This window comes from Lagenorhynchus albirostris, chromosome 10 (genome assembly GCF_949774975.1).
Source record: "Lagenorhynchus albirostris chromosome 10, mLagAlb1.1, whole genome shotgun sequence".
NCBI lineage: Eukaryota > Metazoa > Chordata > Mammalia > Artiodactyla > Delphinidae > Lagenorhynchus > Lagenorhynchus albirostris.
The window spans coordinates 70362106-70387254 of NC_083104.1; the positions used below are offsets into that span (position 1 = coordinate 70362106).

At 39.4% G+C, this 25149-nt stretch overlaps 1 protein-coding gene across 11 annotated transcripts; it reads left to right on the top strand.

Annotated features, from left to right (window-relative positions):
- The first annotated feature begins 97 nt into the window (after positions 1-97).
- NFYA (nuclear transcription factor Y subunit alpha) lies at positions 98-24827 on the top strand. Of its 11 annotated transcripts, none has more exons than XM_060164172.1 (12): positions 109-214; positions 2817-3047; positions 5049-5134; positions 6154-6301; positions 7871-7957; positions 10678-10824; positions 14461-14592; positions 14784-14889; positions 16053-16219; positions 18596-18769; positions 19549-19650; positions 22278-24827. In XM_060164172.1, the coding sequence occupies exons 4-12, from the start codon at positions 6227-6229 to the stop codon at positions 22329-22331; spliced, it is 1044 nt and encodes a 347-aa protein (XP_060020155.1). In that variant the 5' UTR covers positions 109-214; positions 2817-3047; positions 5049-5134; positions 6154-6226; the 3' UTR covers positions 22332-24827. The 11 variants fall into 11 exon arrangements, with proteins under 11 accessions (XP_060020157.1, XP_060020155.1, XP_060020162.1 ...); XM_060164179.1 differs by having other exon boundaries at positions 16071-16219; XM_060164177.1 differs by having other exon boundaries at positions 7871-7954.
- Positions 24828-25149: the final 322 nt, after the last annotated feature.

Sequence of the window (25149 nt, forward strand, 5' to 3'; positions counted from 1 at the left end):
TGGGGCGAGCCCGAGCTCGGGTTAGGGGGCGTGATCTCAGAGGCGCCTGCGCGGAGGCAGTTGGAGGGAGGCCCGATTCCCCTTTGTTCGGCTTCGCCATTTTGCTAGGCAGCGGCAGTGGCGGCGGCAGCGGCGGCTGGAGCCTCTGATTGGGTTTCGGGGTCCGGTACTGGAGCCAATCAGCGCGGGCAGCGAACCGGGGGAGCGAGGCACGGTGAGTGTGAGGAGCCAATATCCAGCGGCCCAGAGCCGGCCCCAGCGCCCCGATTGGCGGGTCTCGCTGACCACTCAGGAGAGGCCCAGGCGCCCGTCGAGCCCGGGGAGTCAAGCTGAGCCTAGCCGAGCTGGGCTCCCGACGGCCAACGCTGGAGCCTGCGAGCGCCCCAGGGCACTCCCGGCCGAGGCCTGCAGGGGGCCGCCCCGCGCGGGGATGGCGCCCTCGGGAGCAGGCATCTCGGGGTCCAGAACCTCGCAAGGTGCCAGAGCCAGTTGGGGATGCGATGCGTCCCCGTCCCCCCGACCCTTAGGCACAGGTTCTCAGGCCCCAGGCCGGGGGGTGTTGCGTTTGCCTGCCACCAAGGCCCCTAAGCTCAGGTATACACACACACGTGGGCCCGGGGCCTTGGCGGTTTCCTCCTGGTCCTTCCGGCCTCACAGTTAAGCCCGCCCTTGCACTCAACACGCTCTGGCCCTCGGGACGGGAAGTCTCCCCCCGCGGGGCCCGCGCACCCCACCCCTCCGTGAGCGGGTCTGTCTGTCTGCAGCCCTTCTGGGTCGGGAGGCAGGCCCGGGGAAGACGCGCGCCGCAGCCATCGGGCCCCGCGTGCAGCGCGGAGAGGGGGTGGGCCGAAAGGGGGGCCCCGCCCACCAAGCCGTCCCCGCTGTCCCCCGATCGGTGGAGGGGATCCATTAGTGCACCCACTCCCCGGCCCCGCTGCGCCCCACCTCCCAGCACGCTCGTCCCGGGTCTCCGGGCCGGCGCCGTTACCACCCCCTTTTGGCTCGTCATTTCCTCTCTTCCCCGCCCCGATCGCCGGGCAGAACTGCACACCTCCGTCTTGGAGCGCAACCAGGCGGTCACCCGTCCTTGCCCGGGCTGTAAGGCCTGTCCATTCGGTGCCTGGAACCTCACTATAGAAGGTGGCGAGCCCTGTGCATTCCTTTTCCCGGAGGCTGCACAATTTGCTTTTATTAGTCTTATCTGTTGTTTTTCATCTTGTGAACTCTCGCTCCCTTGGGAATGCACAATTATTTTCTTTTAACCTTTCTGTGTCACTTTGAACGTGTCAGGTTTCACTCATTAGCTCAGTCCACAGCCATCTCTTGGTTTGTTTTTTTCCAGTTTTTTTCCAGCAGGTATTTATAGAAACGTAACAGTCTTGTGGGGTTTTGGTGAGGGTGAAAGGAAATCTCCGTTGACAACCAAATATCGAACAGTTCGTATGTACCAGGCGTCCATCTGTGTGCTGGGGAGGGAGTGGTTAGAGATCGATAAGAACCTTCCCAGCCTGGTGGAGATTGACAGGTGAACAGTAATTAATATCTCACGGTTAGTGCTGTAACGGGGCCAGGTTCAGTTCTGTGGTGCACTGATGTGTGAGCTACCAACAGCCCCGGTGGAAGGCCAGCATTGCCACACTTTTGATTGGCCTTGAAGGATAATGGGATTTCTTCGGACAAGAAAGAATGGAAGAGCATTGCTCACAAAGAGAAAAGCAAGTGCAGAGGCACCAAGCTTTGCTGTGTGTTCAAGGGGGAAGAAAGTACAGGGCAGTGGGCAGTTGCCGTGAGAGTTTAGGCTGGAAAGCCCAGTTGGTAAAAACACTTGTATATCTTGCTAAGGAATTTTTCGGAAGCAGTTATTTTGTGGAAATTCGGATAGGAGAAATCTAGAAACACACTTTTTTCTAAGATTGGAAAAATAAGTTTCTGGCTTATGGGGTTCTGCTCCACAATAGCAGCTGACTTTGGGGGAAAAAGGAAAATTTTTCTCCTAGGACTTTAAAAGTTTTTACTCACGTGAAGCACCGAGTGCAGCAGTCCTTGCCACACAGAGTAGGCCTTTAGTATAATCACAGTTACTAAGGTCATACAATTGGTAGTTTGCAGAAAACTACTCCTGAGGAGTAGTGCTCTTTCCACTACTAAAAATTTGAGGACAGTTTTTGTTTTCACTTTTTGTAATGAGTTTTTCATTGTTTAAGTCATTTTTAAATTTTATTAAATTCTTAAAATATCTAACAGATGGAGCACTGTGGTTTAGATATTTTTTAGAATGTTTACATTTGCCTTTGGACTGGATGAATACCTTGGTACTTAAAAATGGTTATATCTAGTCACTAAAACACCAGCAAACATTTTTGCTAGACTTCTTTCTAAGCGACAGTTATAGTCTGGTCACTTTTTTGCTAAACCCTTCTAGAGACTCCACCTATCTGCAGAAAAATTTAGCCTGGAATGTTGAGATACAGTAATCTGGCCTTAGCTTTCTCTTGACATGTGGCCTTGTATATACTGTTCATATGTGGAAATTTTTCTCTCCTTGTTTTTATGCTCTATCCTCATTTGGAGCACTCCATTCCCTCCCACTTCATCACATATATAAATCCTGCTCATGCTTAAGACCAGGTCAGATGCCACATTTTTCTAAAGCCTTTTTATCGATTCCCAATTGGAAGAACTCTGTGTCCTCCATACTCCCATATTTGTTTTTCTCTTAGGGGTTCAGTACAGATTTTTACTCCTTTACTAAATTTAAAGACTCTTTGAAGTTAAAATCTTAGTCACAGTTTTACTTTTATTTCTAAAACCTTCAGGACGGTGTCTGACAGGTGGTACATCATTCGTGGAGATTAAGAAGCAAGTTAGGAACTGCAATCCAGAACCTTTTGGATGATGGGGAAGCTGGACAGCCCTTTGTTCTCTAGTCTTTTATCAAACACAGATCAGAACCTGTTTGTTGAGTTGTGAAGTCAATTTAGTGGGCCAATGCTGGTAATTTTTTACAATAGAATAGAAACTATCACAGTTCATCTTATGTTATGAAGGTAAATATTCATGAAACTTTTGTTTTAGTTACTTTTTTAATATGTTGCATGTGCATTTGTGATGTGAAATGTTTTTCTTACTGTGAGTTGTCAACAAAGTTTGAAAGCTGCCGTTCTAGTTTTTACCTGGTAGTGATTGTCAAATATGATAATTCTATGGGGTTTTTCACTTGCTTATAGTTGAGTTTCTGGAAGTTTTAGCTTTAAAATAAAAATGTGTGTTGTTCCACAATGAATGGATTCCTAAGTAGTTAGCTGCATTTCAGGTTCTGCAGCTTGAAGTGAAGAGGAAGGGAAATTTTCTTGCTAACCGGAATAAACATACTCACTTTCTCTCTTTGAGGAAAAAACATTCAAACTTTGAGTTAGGAGTGAGAGCTAGACAGACTAAAGCTGGCTGGCTTAATTCTGTCAGAATGTGGCCGAAAGGCACTTGAGGAAAGACGACGATGTTTGCAGTTCTGCTAATTGAAGCTCACAGTAATGGGAACATGTGGCTTCATAGAAGCCAGTTGCGTCCAGCCTTCACCATTAGCAGTCTCAATATCATGCTCCACGCTGAATCGCTCCCTCGTTAATATGACAGAGAATTGCTGTTAGACTTGAAGCTGCTTCCTTTTGACCCTTCAAAGTATAGTGAATTTAAGTGTTTTTAAATTGCAGCATTTGTATTACCAGGATAAACTAGTTAAGAAGAAAATCTGCATGACGTTTTATTAGTCATTTCCCTGCACTTCCAGTGCGATGTAAACTTCTGGAAATTAGCGGTCAAGGAAAAAATCTTATACAGGAAGGGGATTTGGGGTGGGATGGGTTGTTAAAATATAGAGGACATTCCTTCCTGATCCTTATTTTTTTTAATCAACTCTTTTGAGATATAGTTTAGACATAAAGGATAATCATTTTAAGTGTACATTTTGATGAATTTTGACAAATTTACACACCTATGCAACCACCAGCACAGTGAAAATATAAAACATTTTATCGCCCCAGAAAAGTTCCAAATGCTTTATTCCAGTCAACTTCCCACCTTCCCCTCTTCCCCCTTTTCCATTTCCAGGAAACCACTGATCTGTTCTCTGTCTCTAGATTACTGTTACCTATTCAGGGTTTCATATAAATGCAATCACACCACTGTTTTGTATCATGACCCTTAATTTTTAATTTTATTAGTTTAGAAATATAAATGTATTGTGTGTATTGCAGTTAGAGACAAGATAGAGTTCAGGGAAGACCATTCGCTTCCCTGGAAGAGCCACTTCGTCTGGCTGCAAATCTGATTTTCTGTACTGTTCCCAGAATCTCTCAGGAGCCAACTGAGTCACCCAATTCAGAAGAGACATAAAAATCAGAAAGCCAGTTTTTCAGTATGCAATGAGAAATAACTATCAAGTTTACTTGTGTTTCTGATCATATCTGCTCCCTGTTGGCTACTGTATATGTAAATCCAAATTATAGCTAGATGTGTGCTTGGTGAGTATTCCATTAGAGCAAGGGTAGTGAGTTGAAGAACCACATCGCCACACACCATCATGCTGTGATGACATAGTCATCCTGTCACTTATTTATAACTCTTACACTCTTATACTACATACCAATTTGGTTATGAGTAATAGGCTCAATCGATTTTTATTAGATTTTCCTCCCAACATTTTAGTATAAAAATTTTCAAACATACAGTAAAGTTGAAAGTGTTTTATAATAAACACCTGTATACCCTTCATCTAGAGTCTACTGTTAATGTACTATACTTGCCTTTTCAGAGAGATACCTATATATATCTATCTCTCCATCTATTCATCCATCAAGATACTTCTTCCTAATATTTGGGCACGCACTTGAATATATTTTGATTTCTTCACATCACGTTGAGACACCTTACAATCATGCTGGGTGATTCATATCCTCCACCATGTGTGGATTTGTGGAGAGTGGTGCACTGCTTTGCTGCTGTGATGCGCAGATCATGTAACTCACATAACTTTGTCATTCAAATTTTAGAATTCATGAAGTCCTGGAGAAAAGTTTGGGGAAAGATTTATCTACATTTTGCTTATATACAGCTGTACCTCCCCCATGTTTCCAAGGTGAATTACCCTTTGATAATTTATATAATTTTAAATTTTTGAATCAGGTCTTCATTCAAGGTTCTCAAATATCACTTCAGTTTATCTAATTGTGTGCTTATTTCAAAAAGGAGCTTTCAGCTGTTAAAGTGTATGAGAATAGTAAATTTGGGCATTGACTGCATATTTGATATTAAGAGCTTACAAATTTTTTAATGTTTTGAAGTAATTGTAGAGGCACAATGTCATTGTGATAAAACGATAAAGAAAAGAATCTACTCTTTGGAGATAGATGCTGATGTATTTTTGGAGTTTGGAATAATAAAGTGTCTGGGATTTGCTTCAGAATAATGCAGGGGTGGGTGGAAAGTGGATAAGATATATGTGGAATAAGATTGACCATGGGTTGAAAATTGTTGAAGTTGGGTAACTGGCCATAGGGGTTCATTATAATGTTCTCACTATTTTGATACATTTTTGAAAATTATCATAGTAAAAGTTAAAATTATACAATAAAGGGTGGGGTATTATTAGGCATTCAGATTCATGACTGAGGAAAACTTAAACTCTTCAGAGAAGATCATAGTCTGCTGTTTCTGTAATTCCTTTTTATTCCTTGCTCTGGATTAAAACACAAACTCCTAAACCTTTGCTCGGTCTTTCTTACTTAACACTACTTAATGGAGATTTTGATAAGCAACTTGTTTGACTTCAGGTCTGGGTAATTACTTACTAAATAATAAATCCTGAAATTTTAAATTGCTTGCCATATGTAGTGCAAATGTGTTACAAATTAAAGAAACTGTTCTCTAAAGTACATGTGCAGACCTGAAAATCAGTGTTAAATAGGCCTTGTAACAAAGTGATGTTGTAGCTTAATGAGAATTTCTTAAGTGTTGCTCTAGTAGTTTTGAAAGGAAAGTTTGCTGATGAGAAATGACAAAGCATTTTTTACATATGTTAAATAGCGTTATCAAGGTTAAGCATCTGGTGAAGCCTTTATTAACAATCTCACTTTACTTTTCCTACCTTTCTAATAGGAGTGCATCCTGAAGTCTTCTAGGATCTCCAGAGTGAAAATCACTGTGGTCAAGACTCTAACTTGGAGGGACGATGGAACAGTATACAGCAAACAGCAATAGTTCAACAGAGCAGATTGTTGTACAGGCTGGACAGATTCAGCAGCAGGTATGGAAGTAAAACTGCTTTAAACATCACAGCAAAAGAGCTGATAATAGCACTGCTCAGTAGCGGAATTGAGAGGTCTCAGATCTTATAAGAGTGGGTCTGGTGACTTGTGCTGAAGTGCTTTTCAAAGATTGGATGTTTTGCAGTTTCTCTCATTTTCTCTGTTCAGAAGTCTATATCCAGTCCATAACCACTTAGAATTTGATTTCATGGGAGCCTGGTTTAATAGTAAATTGCCCCCTTTTATCGTATTAGAAATCAAACACCTAGTCTGTTTTCAGATGGAATTATGCAGGGGTTTTTTTTGTTCTTCCTGGATTCAATTTGGTTGTTTCTCTTATTGATTAAGCTACCTTGTGGTCTAGTAAGGCTTTGGCCACAATAAACAAACCAAGATAGCTTCTAAGAAATCCACTGTCCTTTGATTTGATCCATCACAGTGCTTATTTTGAAAAGCTCTAGTTTAACATGAGGATAATATTTAGATAGCCACACTTATGGATAAGCACATATTAGAAAGGAATTCCCTGCTGCTGGTTTATCCTAATTAATATAGGTTGCCTTCTTGAATTTATACACAGATTACATTTTCTGATGATTTATACCTGGCTTTATTTTAGGAAAACTTCACTGGTTTTTTCTCCCTGGAAGAAAAGAAATTTATTATGCCTTGATTTAACCTTAGGCCAAGATTGGGAATGTTTTATTTCCAAAATGGAACTTAGATAATATAGAAAAGTAGTTAGTAGGGAGGGCAGAGGATGTTTTGATGGTGAGTTGTTCCATCTAATGATCAAAGAAAGGAGCTACCTTTGATTAAAAGAGATTAATTATCGAAATTCCTTTGCTGGCTTTTCCTTCCACGTAACCGCAGCTTCCTTCAACTGCCTTGGTAGAAAAGGGGATTCCACAGAGGACCCTCCATTCATACCAATGCCCTGGTGGGTGAATTCTTGTTCTGTCAGAACTTACTATTCGGAGTAATAAAAATTAGGTTGAATCTGTGAAAACATTGCTTCTAAGGTAGTCCAGATGAGTAGGAGTAATCCTAGTTTGGGGACACAAGAGCAGTGAGTGACCTCTTGAAGATGATTTTGGCTCTAGTGATTACCTTCATTCTTCCTTTCTGGGGATTGCATTTCAGTTCCAGAAATTCTTCATTGTAGCTTCAAAGCTGCTAAAACCTGATTAACTTTTTTGTTCTTGTGAATTCAATTGAGGAAATAAAAAGAGCTTTAAAATAACTTCACGAAGAAGGATCAAATACCTATTTTTGGAGGGAAGGACTGTGTTAAAAATGTTTTTGTTAATGATGTCAGCTATATTGGGTTTTTTGAGTCATGGAAGTGTGTTTTGAGTTCCACTCTGGGGACAAAGGGCTAATATCTGTAATCTGTTACTTCAACAAAACAGCTTCAGTATAGGGAGTCTACAGTTTGAAAGTCCTGTGTAGGGTGGGGCTATTGAAAGAAGACCCTCCCTCTCCCATAAGAGGTAAGGTGACCTCATGTCTTGAACTATACATTTCCTTCCTGACACATTTCAAGCTCTTCCTGTTCCTGTTCTCAGCAGCAGGGTGGTGTTACTGCTGTCCAGTTGCAGACTGAGGCCCAGGTGGCATCCGCCTCAGGCCAGCAAGTCCAGACCCTCCAGGTAGTGGTGCCCTCTCTGATTCTCTGTAAGCACTGCATGAACTTCTCCTCTCCTCATGTTTGGTGCTGTTTGTGGTAGGATCTCATGGAGAAATGGCAAAGTCAGTTGCATGTCTTTGATGCTGCTAACTTGTCTTTGAGGCCTAGAAGATGCCAGTTTCCTAATGTTTCATGCTAAATCATGTAGTGACCCCAGTATCAATTTTCTGAAAAGTGCCGTTTGGCTAATGTTTCTTTGGGAATGTCTGGGAAAGAATCAGTATAAGGGACAGGAAGAAATTCTTACAAGTGGCTTTAGAACCTATTTAGAGATCAAACTGTAATAAGATTGCATGGTAACTTTTCTTGAGTTTGTATTATGATAGTGGAGAAGAAAATATATACATTTTACTAGGGTAGATTGTGCTTTATTTTTATTAAAAGGACAACTTGGCTGTCCTGTCCTGCAATAATGATTGCACTTGACAAGATTGATCTAATCTCTGAATCTTGTTAATCTCTTAACTATCTTTTCATTACCTTTCTTGGGGAAATAATGACTTGTCTTATTGTTAGATCTGCAGAGATTGCCCCATAGCTCTTGGACAGAGGTGGGATATGCTTTCTGTAAGTCTTAAGTATTATAGCCACCATTAGAATTCCTACTTAAACAATGCAGTTTCCTAACATTATGTATGACCAAGTTAAATATGTAAATTGGGGTTATATTTTGGCCGGTTCCTATATAAAGATAAGTGAAGAAGCATAAGTCTTTTCTGAGTTTATAGGTTACTTTAACTAAAATGACCATATTTTTGAGAAATTGACAAGATTTGAGTACCCTGCCTTTTTCCCTCCATTGAATGGAAATGATTCAGAGTAGGACCTAGAATGTAAAACTGGCATCTCACTTTATTATTAGTGCTGCTTAGCAAGTATCCTGCAGTGAACTACCCCTTATTGTACTCATTTCACTTTACCCTTTCAGCCCCACTCCCAAACCTGCCACTAATAGTGTTTGATGATGATGTACAGCCAATTCCGCACATAAATTAAGCTGAAATAAGCTGAGCTCATAGGTACTCCCAAACTATATTCAAATCTCAGTTCAGCAGTTTGTTATTCATGTTTCTCATGCTTGCTTCATCTTATTGAAATATAAAACAGTACTGTCATTAACCACTTGTGGAATGGGAATGTAACCTGCTCTTAACTGTATGGCTTCTTGTCTGATGCATGTATGCTTGTATTCATTCACATGTTGTAAAAACAGTGGGTTCCTTGGAGTCTCAAATAGTTCATCGTGTGCATATATAGGGAAAAGTGTGTCAATGAAGGGAAAAGTTAAGATGATGGATAGCCAGAAAATTACTAATAGCTGTGCCTTAAAACTTGTGTTTCCTACTTAGGCAGATTTTATTTAAAGAAAGGGAGGTACTTTATGAAAATAATGGAAACCTTTCCTCTAGCGCTCTCACTATTTTGGAGAATTTTAAATACTTCTTTCAGTTAGTCATGCAATAAATATTCTGGAAAGTCTTTCCTCATAGAGCATATGCAAGTCTTTAAAAAGTAAAGTGGAATTTCTCAATGAACAGTTTAACAAAATACAGGATTTGAATGTTCCTGAAGATTATGATATGCTTGGGGGTCGGGGGAGGCTTAATATCTAATCTACTAATCTAGGACAGATCGGTCTTTTAACTAATTCCTCTTATTTGAACATACTTTCACTAGCATTAAGAATGATTATTTCAGATATACGGATTTTCTTTTGATCTGTTACAAATAATTCCTCAAAACAAAGATAGAAAGTTTGGACTTTTAGCTATTCTATTGAACTAAAGTGGCTTATTTTTTGGCTTTCAGAATGCAGTTGGCTAGATATTTTTATATTGAGACTCAAGATGTCACAGAGCACTTACAATGCCCCAGCTTCTGGAGTAATCCATTTACTCATTGGAGCTTGAAAGTTGGGAGTTTTTGGTGCACTTGAGTGCTTTGTATAATTTTCATATTTGTTAAAGCTAAAATAACTATGCAGGTATTGCAGGGTCCAGTGTGAGAGGTTCCACCACAGAGACTGCAAACTGACCAGCAATATATTTCTAGGCATTTTTGCTAGTGGGCTCCTTGAGCAACCACAGGATTAGAATTCTTAGTGAGGTGAAGAGGGTAAAAGATACATGTTTCATTTATGCTTGAGAAACTGTAGGGAGGAAGGGCATTCTATAAAAGCTCCCAGAGCTGCTCGCTACCTAACCTGGAGTGGTTGCTAGGTTCAGTTTGATTTACTCCTTACAAGTTACTTAGAATTTATTTGCAGTCAACCACCATCCCCACCATCAGCCCTCCCTCTCATTGCCTCCTCTCCAGCCTTCACTAGAGAGTATTCCTGGATATTGGTCTAAAAACAAAAATAATAGCCTTGATGATTTGATTAAATACTTCTCATGGGTTTAGCCTGTATTTGATGATAAATGCCTTGTATCTATTGAGACTTCCCAAAGACTGCTTATTCTCCATTATATCTGACCTTAAAGTATTCAGCTTGGCATTTAGTCAAAGATACTGTATTTTCAAAGAAGACTACTTGAGGATGAGGACTTCAGACTTATTTTCTTAGTGTCTCTCCTACCTTCTCCTCCTCTAGCAAGGCAGCAGAGTAGATGCAGTGATTGTCTTTTGGTAAAAACCATTTTGTGTCTTATGTTATTTCATTGTTCTTATTTTACTTTATTTTAGGTCCAGGGGCAGCCATTAATGGTACAAGTCAGTGGAGGCCAGTTAATCACATCAACTGGCCAACCCATCATGGTCCAGGCTGTTCCTGGTGGACAAGGTCAAACCATCATGCAAGTACCTGTATCTGGGACACAGGGTTTGCAGCAGGTGAGTGGTATTTTTAAAAATGTTTAGACAGAATAATAGGATACAGGTTTTAAGAAATAGGTTGTTGCAAACTGAAAATTGATATTGCACTTAATTGTTTCTTACCTTCTGTTCGCATTTAGTCGATTTCCCACCTTTGTAGTGTCAGTGATATAAAGCAGAGCTAGACAGAAATTGGACATCTCTGGTAAGGACTAAGATATTAGACGTGATCTCAAATCAATGTAAAGAATATAAAAAGAAGCTAGTTTAATAAAAGTAATTCATTGATGTGATCTCAGTTGGCACTTTTGGGCACTGGGGGAGGGAATTTTATAGTCTTCATTTCCTTCCATGTAATTTATAACTTGAGTTATCTAGGAAGTGATGGAAATATTTCAGTTCAGACCTGTCGCACACACCTCAAGCTGTACTTAGAGCAAAATTTATAAACTTAAATATTTTAAAAGAACTGCAAATAAACAATGGTATTTCTCTTAGAAAGTTGGGAAAAGAACAAAATGAGCAAAAGATTGGTTAAAATTAATGAAGTAGAAAACCAACAAATGTAGAAAAGTAAATAAAAGCTGATTCCTTAAACAGACATATAGTTAGGTAAATCCACTGGAAAGACTGATTTGGAAACAGAAAACAAAAGTAAACAGGACACACAACTCTGTGGCATCAAATTTTTAGAGGGATTTTTATCTTGTTGGCAAAAATTTTAAACAGTAATTATATCCAGTGCTAGAATGGGTGTGAAGAAAATGAAACACTCATTATTTTTGGTAATTTTCAAATTCTAAAGCCATTTTGGAAAGGTATCTCACTCTTAAATACATAAGCCTTTTGATCTACCTGTCCTGCTTCTGAGAATCTATTCTATAGGAAGAAAAGCATCAATATGTAGGGGAAAATATACAAAGACATTTGTACATGCAGCATTCTAGTAGCAAATAAATAAATAAATAATTGTAGCCTGAGTGTTAATAAGGATAAAGAAATGGTTGAATACATCATACTTTATTCATGTGGAGTGTTATGTCCTTGTTAAAAAGGATGAACTGTTGACTTTGGGTGAGGGGTTAATACTGAAGTATTGTTAGTGAGAAATAATTTTCAGAGAGGTATATACTTAAGTCATCTCACCTTTGTAATTAATAGCTAAATCCCAATGAGTATATATGTTTATGAACTTTTTACTAAAATTTTCTAAAGCTGTTTACATCTTTAATTTGTTTTAACAGTTACAATTATTTCATTAATGTCTTCATTTTTCTGGAGGAATGTAATATAAGTTGAAAGAATTTGCCTATGCTTGATAAATCAAACTTTTAAGTTTTGCATATTCCCTTGTAGTCTTGTGCACACCTTTCAGACATAGTTATACACATGCATATAGTTTTCATTGTTGTGTGTTTGGTGTTTTTGTTTGTTTTACTTTGCTTTTTTTTATCCCCCACATGATTTTCTTATCATTTTTAATTCCTTCATAATGGTCAATTTGATGAATCAGAATTTCTAATTTACAAAGTGTATTTAGGGATTTTTGTTTCATTTTTCTTTTTTTGCTTTTATAGGTAAGATTACTATAAATGTATTCGAACTTTATAGCTTTATTTTTTCAGTTGAATTTAATCTTATGGTAATTTCTTTGGATTGGAAGAATTGGTTGGGCAAAGGGTAAGATCATTTTTAATGCTTTTGGCATATTTTTGCCAAGATAGAGTTTTAGTTAGGATTAAAAATAGTTTCCATGTTTCTCCATGCATAAATGTGTGAGCCTTTAAATATATTTTAGTGTGTGTACTTGCCTCAGTTTCACACTGCTGTTTCATTTCTGTCCTTGCTGTCATTGCCTCGTCTCCAACCCCCCCTTGCCACTCCCTCTTCTCTGTTGAATAGAAATAGTGTGATTCAGTGCTAGGAACATTGTACCACGAGTGCGATGACCTGACTTCATTCACAGGTCTGCCATTAAACAAACTTTCTGATCTTGGCCAAGTCATTTGAGTGTCAGTTTTCTCATTTGAAAATGCAGTTTATATCAGGTGATTGCTAGGGTTCATTTCAGCTCTAAATTCTGTGATTTTTCAGCTCTAAATTTGGGGATTTTTTTTTTTTTTTGGCCTTTAAGAGACATTGAAATGGTTATTTTATTCCCCTCCCTCCAAGCAGGACTGTAACTAATCAAACCATCTTGGAAAATTTATTTTCTGTTAATGTTACATAATATGGCTCTAGGTAAGATCCCATAGCCTCCCTTAGAATGCTTAAAATTTCGATCCATTTTTATTAGAGGTTGCTTTAGTGTTTTTTGAATAACTGTGTCTTTTAGAAGTGTACTTAACCTTTTTTTTGGATTGCATCTTCTGTTTTAGAATTCCAGTGAAATCTATGCTCTCAGATTAATATCCCTGGCTTGATATAGACAATGGAACTAAAGTAGAGAGCCAAAAAATAGATGCAAGAATATTGGAAATTGGTATATAACAAAAATAGTATAAAGTATCAGTGAGGAAATGGTTTAAGAATGATATCAAAAAAGAAAATTATTCTCTACCTCATGCTATATCAAAAATACTTGCTAGATAGATTACAAATCTAAATGGAAAAAAGCATACTTGGAAACATTTATATTCTCTTTACAGGAATATTTTCTTTATGCTGTGGGGTAGAGAAGGATTTCTTAAAGACAAAAAAAATTGATTTGACTACTTTAAAATAAAAACTTGTATACATCAAAATATATCATAAAGCAAAGGTAGAAGACAAAATTTGGAGAAGGTATTTTTAACACTTAACTGGGTTCGTATCCAGAATACATTAAAAAAAATTTATGTATTGATATGAAAATAACAATCCAGTAGAAAAATGGGCAAAGAATATGAATAGATAGAAGAGGAAACCCTATTGACCAGTAACACGTATTCCTTGCTATCCAAAACAGGTAGAAAAAGATCCAGATAACCAGATAAATTTCTTTACTTGCTTATTTACCAACACTTTCTAATTTAATTTGTTAAATCTCAGTGTTGACTGCAGGGATGTCTGATATGATAGTCTCAACCTTTCTATACAAAATCTTTTAAGGATTTTATATATGCATATTTATAGAATCCCAGTTGGAAAAATTAGGAATTACTTAATTTTTTTTCAATATGTTATTATAAAAAACTTCAAACAGACAAAAACAAAGAGAATGGTATGGTGAATCCTCATCACCCATTTTAACACACAAACTAGTATTATGTTTAAGTAAATCCATTTTCATCTGTATTCCCCTACTCAAGGGTTATTTTGAATATATGTAGTACCATTTCATCTATTAAAAATATGGTATATTAGGTATATTTACGGTATATTTTTAAATGAACATGCTTTTAAAAATATATACACATGCCAGCCTATCATCATTTTAAAAACTGACGTTGATTCCTTAATATCATCCAGTATCTAGACAGTGTTCAAAATTCCCCCATTGTTTCATAAATGGAAAACAAGTTATCTCTAATTCATAATAGAGCAAAACAGGACTTCTTTTTTTTCCTCTTTAGGGCATTCCCTGCCTTCTAGAGGAATTTGGGTAACTAACACTCCAGAACCATAGGAGGCCAGTGTCAGCAGGACACTAATCTTTTATGTTCTGTTCCGCAGATACAGTTGGTCCCACCTGGACAGATCCAGATCCAGGGTGGGCAGGCTGTGCAGGTACAGGGCCAGCAGGGCCAGACCCAGCAGATCATCATCCAGCAGCCCCAGACAGCCGTCACTGCTGGCCAGACTCAGGTAATTCCACTGTCCACTGTGTCAACACAGGAGCACAGCTCCTTTGGGAAGGTTAGACAACTGAGTCAGATATTTCACATGTAGTAGAAATGGGGAAGAAAAATTTCTTTTTCTTAAAAAGGACTACATAGTCCTTTTCTTTGTGGTGTCTTTGGAATCCGTTCAACTGTGGCATTATTTATTTCCTACAGACACAACAGCAGATTGCTGTCCAGGGGCAGCAAGTGGCACAGACTGCCGAGGGGCAGACCATCGTCTATCAGCCAGTTAACGCAGATGGCACCATTCTCCAGCAAGGTACGTGTGCCCGTCATTTCTGTGGCACTTTGGGGGCATCCTTCTTATCCTGAGCAAATGACTGCTTTCGAAATTTTGTGGCGACCTCTATACGACATATTTTTGAAAAACAACAAAATTTCCTCTAAGTCTCCGTTGATTGTTAGTTCCTTGTCACCAATATGCGACCAATGTTGATTCCATTTGTAGAACTACAGTGGTTGTTAAAGACAACCACTAGGACCCTATGGATTGTATAAGCTTTTTATTCTTTCTGGGGAGAAATGTTTTCTAAATAGAAGATTAGAAATATGGCGTTTCTTTAGTGGTAGAGACATACATCATAAGTCAAGTTGGCATTTATTGCTATTGCTGCTTTTTTTTTTTCTGGGCCACTCTTCATTATTAATTTATTCCAAGAAGACTTATATGCCCACTGTGTATATGTAGCACATTACTGAAGTAGTTTTCTTCTCAAAGACCCTCTAGTCTAGTAAGTGAGACATGCATGTGACCAAATAAACACAGTGCATAGCCCTTATTAGAGGTATGTATTCTCTGACTAAAGGTTTGACCTGTGATTAAAATTTGGCAGTATACAAGATCCAGTGAGTGCAGTAAGCGTGCTCTCCCATGACTCGGGCCTGAACTGGCAGGAGCTCAGAGAATGATGAACAAATTCTCAAGTGCTGCTGTTGATAGCTTGGGGGCTTGGAGTACCTGGTTTAATTGGAAGTTTTAGTCCTGCAGCTGTTTGACTCATTGTCAATTTAGGGTAGACAACTTAAAAGTTTATAAAAATCTTCATCCTGAAGCAGGTTATTCATATATATAAGAACGGTTGATATAGCTGGAGTCATACTGGCCCGTAGAAAGGGAAGCCTCCAGACTTTCTGGTCACCCATTGAAAACTATTATTGGAATACCCAGTGAAGTATCCACTTCAAGGGTAGTTTTATTCAGAACTGGAACCCAGATAGTTGATAGAATTTCTAAGATTGTGATCACTTGGATTATATACAGCAAACCAGGGAGAGAATGGAGGAGAGCTTCTTTTCCCCTTGTGCTATTGAGTATGTTTTTCCAGGGTGCATAAGTGTGTGCCACATAGAAGAGGGACTAACTGTGTTCCCTCCTTTCTGTGTACCTGTTTTTTGTTTGTTTTATGTTTTATTTTCTTAAAGTTACAGTCCCTGTTTCAGGCATGATCACCATCCCTGCAGCCAGTTTGGCAGGAGCACAGATTGTTCAGACCGGAGCCAATACCAACACAACCAGCAGTGGGCAAGGGACTGTCACTGTGACACTACCAGTGGCAGGCAATGTGGTCAACTCAGGAGGGATGGTCATGGTAAGAAAATTGATTTTTCATTTCACTGTTCTCACCTGTAATTTGTTTTTCCATGTATCTTTGTCTTTGAAATTTTCTTCAACTTGCAATTTGATATCTCTCATAAAGCTTGTTTATGCTGCTGACCTCTTGGGATTGCAATTAATCCCTTAAGACACTTACAGAGATCTACTTTTACAATAAACATTACAACAAACCATAATTCATTCTGGGCACCTACTATGTGCCAGAGACTATTCTAGGTGCTAGAGATATAGCAGAAGGTAAACAGATGTATTTGCTTTTCTGTAATCTTATTCATAATTCAAATAATGAAGGGAGATACAAACTACTGATCTTCGGGAAGTGGAAAGTATATTGCCCAGAGTGGGTAAAACAAGAAGTAAGTTCAAAATTAGAAAGATTGTAATCAATAGAGAAACCAAAAACTGTGATGTAGATATATTGGGAAGATAGGGAAGGAGAGTTGGGTGGTGTGAGTGAAAGCTAAATCCTCATATATGTCAAAATAGGGTGTCAGTATACAGTACCTAAAATGGATAAATTAAGAATGAGTAGTAGAAACCTGCACAGAAGTAGAGGAACTACCAGAAAAAGCAATACAACCATTCAAAGTTGTTATAGTTGGGAAGGTAGTGGGGCACGGGAGCCCGTTACTTGTTTCCTCATACATTTAGTAGTGTTTTGTTTTCACTTGTTTAGGAAAATATGGGTTGAATTATATAGTAAGTTAACAATTTAATTAAATTATTTATATAACTAAAAGCATTTAGTAGCACTTGGTCAATCTGAACCTGTGTTCCTTTGTGTTTTCCTTGTGCTCTTTTATTGCCATACGATTACCATTCATGACCATTAGATGGCAGCAGACATTCCTAGAAAATGGAGCAGTTGTGTGGACAAAAATTTGGACATGGTTGTGTCATTTCTCAGTATGGCTCCTTGGCCCCTATTACAGAATCATCTAGAATGTTTGTTGAAAATGTAGGCCTTCATCATCAAAAAATCTACAAACAATAAATGCTGGATGGGGAGAAAAGGGAACCCTCTTGCACTATTGGTGGGAATGTAAATTGGTACAGCCACTATGGAGAATAGTATGGAGGTTCCTTAAAAAACTAAAAATAGAACTACCATACCACCCAGCAGTCCCACTACTGGGCATATACCCTGAGAAAACCATAATTCAAAAAAGAGTCATGTACCACAATGTTGATTGCAGCTCTATTTATAATAGCTAGGAGATGGAAGCAACCTAACGGTCCATCAACAGATGAATGGATAAAGAAGATGTGGCACATATATACAATGGAATATTACTCAGCCATAAAAGGAAACGAAATTGACTTATTTGTAGTGAGGTGGATGGACCTAGAGTCTGTCATACAGAGTGAAGTAAGTCAGAAAGAGAAAAACAAATACCGTATGCTAACACATATATATGGAATCTAAGAGAGAAAGAAAAAGGTCATGAAGAACCTAGGGGTAAGACGGGAATAAAGACACAGACCTGCTAGAGCATGGACTTGAGGATGTGGGGAGGGGAAGGGTAAGCTGTGACAAAGTGAGAGAGTGGCACGGACATATATACACTACCAAACGTAAAATAGATAGCTAGTGGGAAGTAGCCGCATAGCACAGGGAGATCAGCTAGGTGGTTTGTGACCACCTAGATGGGTGGGAGGGAGGGAGACGCAAGAGGGAAGAGATAGGGGAACATGTATATGTATAACTGATTCACTTTGTTATAAAGCAGAAACTAACACACCATTGTAAAGCAATTATACTCCAATAAAGATGTTAAAAAAAATACCATATGTTAACACATATATATGGAATCTAAAAAAAAAAGGTCATGAACCTAGGGGCAGGACGGGAATAAAGATGCAGACCTACTAGAGAATGGACTTGCGGACGTGGGGAGGGGGAAGGGTAAGCTGAGACGAAGTAAGAGAGTGGCATGTACATACATACACTACCAAATGTAAACCGATAGCCAGTGGGAAGCAGCTGCATAGCACAGGGAGATCAGCTCGGTGCTTTGTGACCACCTAGAGGGGTGGGATAGGGAGGGTGGGAGGGAGACACAAGAGGGAAGAGATATGGGGATATATGTATATGTATAGCTGATTCACTTTTTTTATAAAGCAGAAACTAACACCATTATAAAGCAGTTTTACTCCAATAAAGATGTTAAAAAAAACAAAATGCAGGCCTTTGGTGTAAATGTTCTCCAAGAATCTGCATTTAACTAAGTGTCCTATAAAAGCTGCTTTTTGTAGCATTCAGAAGAAAACTAACAGGGACCAATAAACTGTCTCCCATGTCCATACTTCATGTCACTAGTTAATAAGCTCTGATTTTCTTTTCACACAGATGGTACCTGGTGCTGGCTCTGTGCCTGCTATCCAGAGAATCCCTCTCCCTGGGGCAGAGATGCTTGAAGAAGAGCCTCTCTATGTGAATGCCAAACAGTACCACCGTATACTTAAGAGGAGGCAAGCCCGGGCTAAATTAGAGGCAGAAGGGAAAATTCCAAAGGAAAGAAGGGTATGTATAACATTGGGAAGGATACAGGATGAGAACGGCAGGGTTCTACTTTTGAAACTACCTTTTATGTAGTTTGTTTCCTTGAGTACCTTCCAAACATTGAAGTTAGATAGCTGTTACCTTTTGTAAAAGCATTTATTATTGCTATATGGAGCTGCAACTGCAATATTTAAAAAATATGACATAAATAGGGTGGTTTTTTTATCTTACGTAAAAGAAGTCCAGAGATAAATTGTCTTGGGCTGTGGTAGCACATTTCCAGTCCTCAAGACCCATTCTCCTCCTTTCTTACTGTCCTGATATTCTTAGTATGCTGTCCGTGGTCCAAGATGACTGTCTGGGCTCTAGCCTCGGAGCAAAGGGAATAAGAAAGGCATTCTTTCAAGGAAACATTCAAGAAGTTCCATACATCTCACTAGCCAAAATTTAATTACATGGCCACACCTAACTGCAAATAAGTATAGGAAATGCAGTCTTTTTACTGAGCAGCCAACTAAAATTTGGTTTGTTATTAAAGTGAAAGAGAGGATGTATATTGGGAGGTAGGTAGTGATCTCTCTCATACCTTTGGGGAATCTTTATTTAGTTATTACTCTTTTGGCATTTACATTCTTATGATAGTTAGATATGGTTAGCTGCTGTTTATGTTTTCTCCAAAGATTTCTCCATAATACAAGGTCATAATTGCCCCCGGTGGCTTTGATCACAGCTGTCCTAAACTTTTGAGCATTAGACAGCTATGCTAGTTTCAGCTAGTAGTTCTATTTTTCTTATTTTAGAAATACCTGCATGAGTCTCGGCACCGTCATGCCATGGCACGGAAGCGTGGTGAAGGTGGACGATTTTTCTCTCCAAAGGAAAAAGATAGTCCCCATATGCAGGTAAGAAGATTTATACCATTTATTCTTGTCTTTACTGCCTTGTATTTTCTTGGGTGGAAGCCTTCGCATTGTCCTCCTGATATTTTCAAACTAGGTACTAATCAGTCTCTAAACTAGATGCAACATTGTGTGTCTTAGAGCCCTTTTCACCTTAAAAGAACTAAGGTCTTTAATCAGTGGCCTTTTTTCCTTCCAGTCTTTGCCAGTTATTACTATTAATTCCTTCTTGAAATTCTCACTTTTCTTGATTTTCAAAGAACAGGTTTGTTTCTTAGTGTAGTAGTAGCAGCAGCAGCAGCAGCTAACACTTAACTGCTATGTGCCAGCCATTATGTTAAGCACTTTTCTTTTGTAAGCATTTTTTCATTGAATCTTTACAACAAGCTCAAGCCCCATGAGGTAAGAATTATAGTTTCCATTTTACATTTGAATCTGAGGTTTAGAGGGGTTAAGTCATTTGCCTAAGGTAAAATATTTAATAAAATGGTGCAACTGAAATTCATACCTAGGCAGTGTAATTCCAGAACTTAGTCTGTAACCATACTGGTTCTTACATCTAATTTCACTGATTATATCTTATTGGCATTTCTAGTCAGTGTGTCCAAAATAGAACTGTTGGTTTTTATTTTATTTTTTTATGACTAAACCAAACACTCATCTCAACAAGTGACATGTCCATTCACCCAGTTATTAAAGCTACAATTGTCCAATTCTTGAAGTCCTCTTGGTTTTAACTCTAAAATATACTCTGAATCAGCTTACTTTGTTCCCTCGTAACTGCTGTCAGGCTGGTCTAACCTGCTCTTCTTTGCTTCAGTTACAGCAGCTGCCTCGTCTCCCTTCTTCCCCTCTTGTGCCCCTCTAGTTCACTCTCCACATCTTAGTGTGATCTTTCTAAACGTGTATCATATCACCTCACCATCCTGCTTAAATCCCTTCTACTCCCACCCTTTTCCATTTGCACTTAGACTAAAATACAGAGTTATTACCATGGCCAACAAGACCCTGCATGATCTCGCTCCTGCCCACTTCTGGCTTTATTTCCTCCTGCTGCTTGGTCTTTATGCTCTTGCTATAGTGTTCAGGAACCTTTGACTTCAAAATAGTAGCTGGTCTGTAAAGCTTTTCACGCCATCCTTTTGCTTGGCTATCTCCTTCTTTTAGGTCTTGGTTTAAATCTGAGAGGCCATATCCAGAGGTCTCTTCTACCCCATTATTTTCTCACATCTTCCTTTTCTTTTGAGTGCAATATTGATAATAATCATATTGTTTTATTTGTGTGATCGTGCAGTAGTTGTCTCCTTCACTAGACTGTAAGCTGTGTAGAAAGTCGAGGATTGTTGTTCTCGATTGTACTTAGCATGATGTCCACTTAAGAACAAGCACTCAGTGAATGTTTGTTGAATTAATGCGTTCCTCCCATTTACTGATGCTTTATTCTGTATACCCATCACATCCCACCTGCACTACTGTCAAATCTGTCTTTATAAGATGGTGCTTTCTTAATCATGTCAGTCCCGTGCTCAAGGATGCATGCTAGTTGCTCATTGCTTTCTGCAGCAGATCTCAAACTATTTCTGTAAGTTACTTAGCCTCACTTTCTTCACCAGTAAAGTGGGATGCTGTTGATACTTTATAGGAATGTTGGGATTTCATGCAGTAAGTCACATTAGGCACCTGTTTAGCACAGTGCTTAGCGCATGGCGAGAGCTCAGTAGAGGCTGGTTATTGTTCATGCTCACTGATCAAGACCCAGCCTCTGGTCCTACCACCTCCAGAAATGTTTCAGCTTTTTCTTGGATCACACCAGTTGAGGCTTCAGAGTGTTGGTGTGGAGGAACTGAAGGTGGTTATTGTGGAGTGTTGCAAAAAGCTTCCAAGGACTGATCCCCTCCCCCCTTTTTTTGCCACATTGCACAGCTTACAGGATCTTAGTTCCCCGACCAGGGATTGAACCCAGGCCATGGCAGTGAAAGCGCCAGATCCTAGCCACTGGACCGCCAGGGAACTCCCAAGGGCTGTTCCTTGTCTGAACACTGCAGGTGTTTTGTAAAAGGCAGGCAGTAGGCAGAGTTTAATGGAAAGAAGATTAAATCGGAGTCAAGAGATTTGGGAGTTAGTTCTTGCTGGGCTCCTCACTAACTTTGTGACTCTAGTCCAGGCAAATCACTTCACCCATCCAGGCTTCAGGTTTATCTACAAAATGAGTGCATTAAAGTAAATAAATTCCAGCGTCCTCTCCAGCCCTGCTAAGTGCTCAGTATTTAAATATGATGATCAGAAAATATACAACATGACTTGGTTTCTCTGGGTCTTTTTCTTAGCCGCCTAAGGACCCTTAATCCTTAAGCATAGAGCACAGCATAGGTGCTTAGAAAAGAGAGATACTCTCAAGTCTGGAGTGTTTATTAATGGAATGCCAGGCCAGACTTGGAATCTTTTTAAGAATAAGATGTATTGTCTCTTCTTTGCTAATGGAGCTGCGTTTCAATCCGTGTGTGCAGACTTAGATACATCACAAGCCTTTGGTTTACTTAGTTTGTGTATTTCCCTTGGTGATAAGTAGTGAGAGCCATGAGTTCCCAGTTCTTTTGCAAAGGACTTTAATTGTTATGCTTTCTTTGTAGGATCCAAATCAAGCAGATGAAGAGGCTATGACACAGATCATCCGAGTGTCCTAACCCCAGGCCATGTGATGGAACTGATCAAGGTCATGTTCCTCGCACTGTTTCCCACTGTTCCAAGGAAACTGATCACCTCTTCCAATGGGACACTGACGATTACATTCTGCCCTTTTCTACAGGACAGAAACCACTTAGTTTTTAATAAGTGGCTTAGTATTATAATTGCAAGGATGTCTGGCAAATTGAAGTTGCAAACCTTTGACTCACCCTTTCAGTCAGGACTTATTTCAGACTGTTGGTGACATTGACATTTCATGGATTGGGATGATGCAGGGGACCCATGCCAGCCCAGCAGTACCACACCTAGCACTTAATGTTGACTGGTGATGCGAGCCAGCCATCTCAGCAGAGGAGAACGACCTTCTCAACCTAAACTGAAGTCAGGGAAGCTGCAGCCTACTCCTTCCCATGGATTCCAAACAGCACCCATCCCTCTGATGGGGGATCTCAGGCTGACTAATGGACACTTTGTATTCAGAGATGGTTTCCAGGCAAGGAAGCTTCATCTCATGATATGGAAACAATAAATTCTCTGAGATACATGCATCTAATCTGTGGTAATAATAAGAATCCCTTCTACCCAGATGATAGGTTGGTATTTTTGGACTCCAGCCAAGAAGAAGCTAACTCTGGGGATAGACTGATAAAAGACTCAAGCACTAAAAATATAGCTGAATCTCTTAGCTTTGACAAGTTGTGGTCTGCTTGTCTGTCGACAGGTCATATGGACTGTAGTTCTTGCTGTGGTTACTTTTAAGACAACTTAGAGTGTGCTGGGCCTTGACACTGCCTTTCCTAAGTAGAGAACAAAATTATAGAACTTCTGTGCCGAAGTGCTGAGGACATTTGTAGTAACTCCTTAACAGAGCAGAACTAGAGATTTTCAATCACAGGCTTTGTGACAGCATTTGGGGAATAGAAAGGTTCATGTTTGTTTCAGTCTAGAAGGACAAAGGGTAGTATGTATACTCTGATGTTGTCATAGCACGATTCACCAGTGGATGGATACCTGGGATGGATCATTAAGGTGAAGAGAATAATTTACATTTATACTATAACCTTTTAACAAGCACGGAAAGGGAAAAGTCTGAGATTTGGTCCTTGACAATTTCTGGAAAGCACTGTTCAATCAAGCTATCCTGGACATAGTCCAGGTTTGCCTACTAGAGCTTGAGATGTATGTTGGCTTCACTCCTGCGCTTTGTGCTGGCCCTGGAGAGCGAACATTCTCATTCTTCCCATGGCAGCTGATTCTTTGGTGCCAGTTTCCGTTTGTTTCCCCTTTTCTCCGTAGGCATTGTGCGGAAAGGTTTTCACGTTGCATCCATGTTCTGGGGATAAACTGCGGACTGGAAATAGAGATTCCTGCAGGGTCAGGAACAGGACCACAACTCCCAGAGTGGATTGTGCCTCAGTAATCTGTTTCTTTTCTAAACGTGGAACCCTGGGAGAACTAAGATGATATTTCAGAAGAGTTGCTGTTTTCTTGGAAACAAAGAAGGAAAACAATCCTTTTGAAGAACATTTGGGTTTGATTTAAATACCAAGAGTAGAGATTGGCTCTTTCTTTGATTTCACTCTAGCTGTATTAAGAAGGAAAAGAAATTAAACCCTCTAAAGAAAACATCACAAAGGGAAATCACTGTAGTGGTACAAAATAGAGGTACAGAGCTATGCAAAGAAAGCAGGAAGTGAAGTATCTCCCTAGTCCCTTGAATCTAGTCGTCTGTCCTGGCTTGCGGATGTTAGGCAGGGTTGACCTGTGGGCTCACTAGAAACTTCTGGCTCTTTATGTGAGTTTCAGGTGTTAACTTTATTCAGTAAGCCCCAAGTTCTTCAGATGATAGATTACTAAAAACAATGAAGAGTTTATATCCTTTGGTTTGTTTAGGAACCTTCAAGATGCAGAGTTCAGAAAGAAATTCCTCAGACCTAATTTCTAGTACTTAAGCCAACAACAGTTCTAAAATGCTATTTATTTGTGTCTGTAAGTTTGTACATAGTAATACCAACCTCATATTGTTGCGGATTTTTGTTTTCACGAGTTTGAGTTTGGTTTTATTTGAAATGCTTCAGTTGTCATTTTGTCATTGCCATTTCAGGTAGCTCATGGCCCTTTTATTGTGGTCATTTTAGCACATAATAACCCACAAAGTGGGGGTGAGGTTTGGATTCTTTTGTTACTAGAAGTTCTTTTATTCATTTGTCCTTGTGACTAGTGATGGCTTCATAGATGCAAAAAGAGTGAATGGATGAGTGAATAACTGGTTTAATGCATAGTTCACTTCTTGAGTGCTTTTTTCCGCAGGATAATTGTAAATATATATTTTAATTGCACTGGTACATTGAACATGTCAGTGTCTATACCACTGGACCAACAGCATTTTTCTGGCTAATGGGTGCCTGATAATAATGTCTTGATTTTCCTTTGGGACTCAACTATACAGAAGGTTTTTTCCCTCAGCCGTAGGGGGAGCACAGGTGATTGATCATTGATGTCATTTCAATTGTTATTTTTTAAAATAAATTTATAAAATGCTTTAAAAGTGTCTTGAATTTTGAGGAGTCTACATCCCCTGGGTTCTGGGTTGTGTTTATAATGCTGATATTGTGAACTCTGTAAACACACATGTAAGCTCTGGACAGTGTGTCAAATTTGAGAGTGTCCAGCCTTTCAGCTGTGTCTCCCCTTGATCTCTTTTCCTTCCCTTTCGGCCCTCCCACCCTACTGAGGAAATATTTTCTGTCGCCTGTGGACTGATCATACATTTGGTCTTCCCACTGTAAGTGTTCATGAAAACACGATGAATTAATT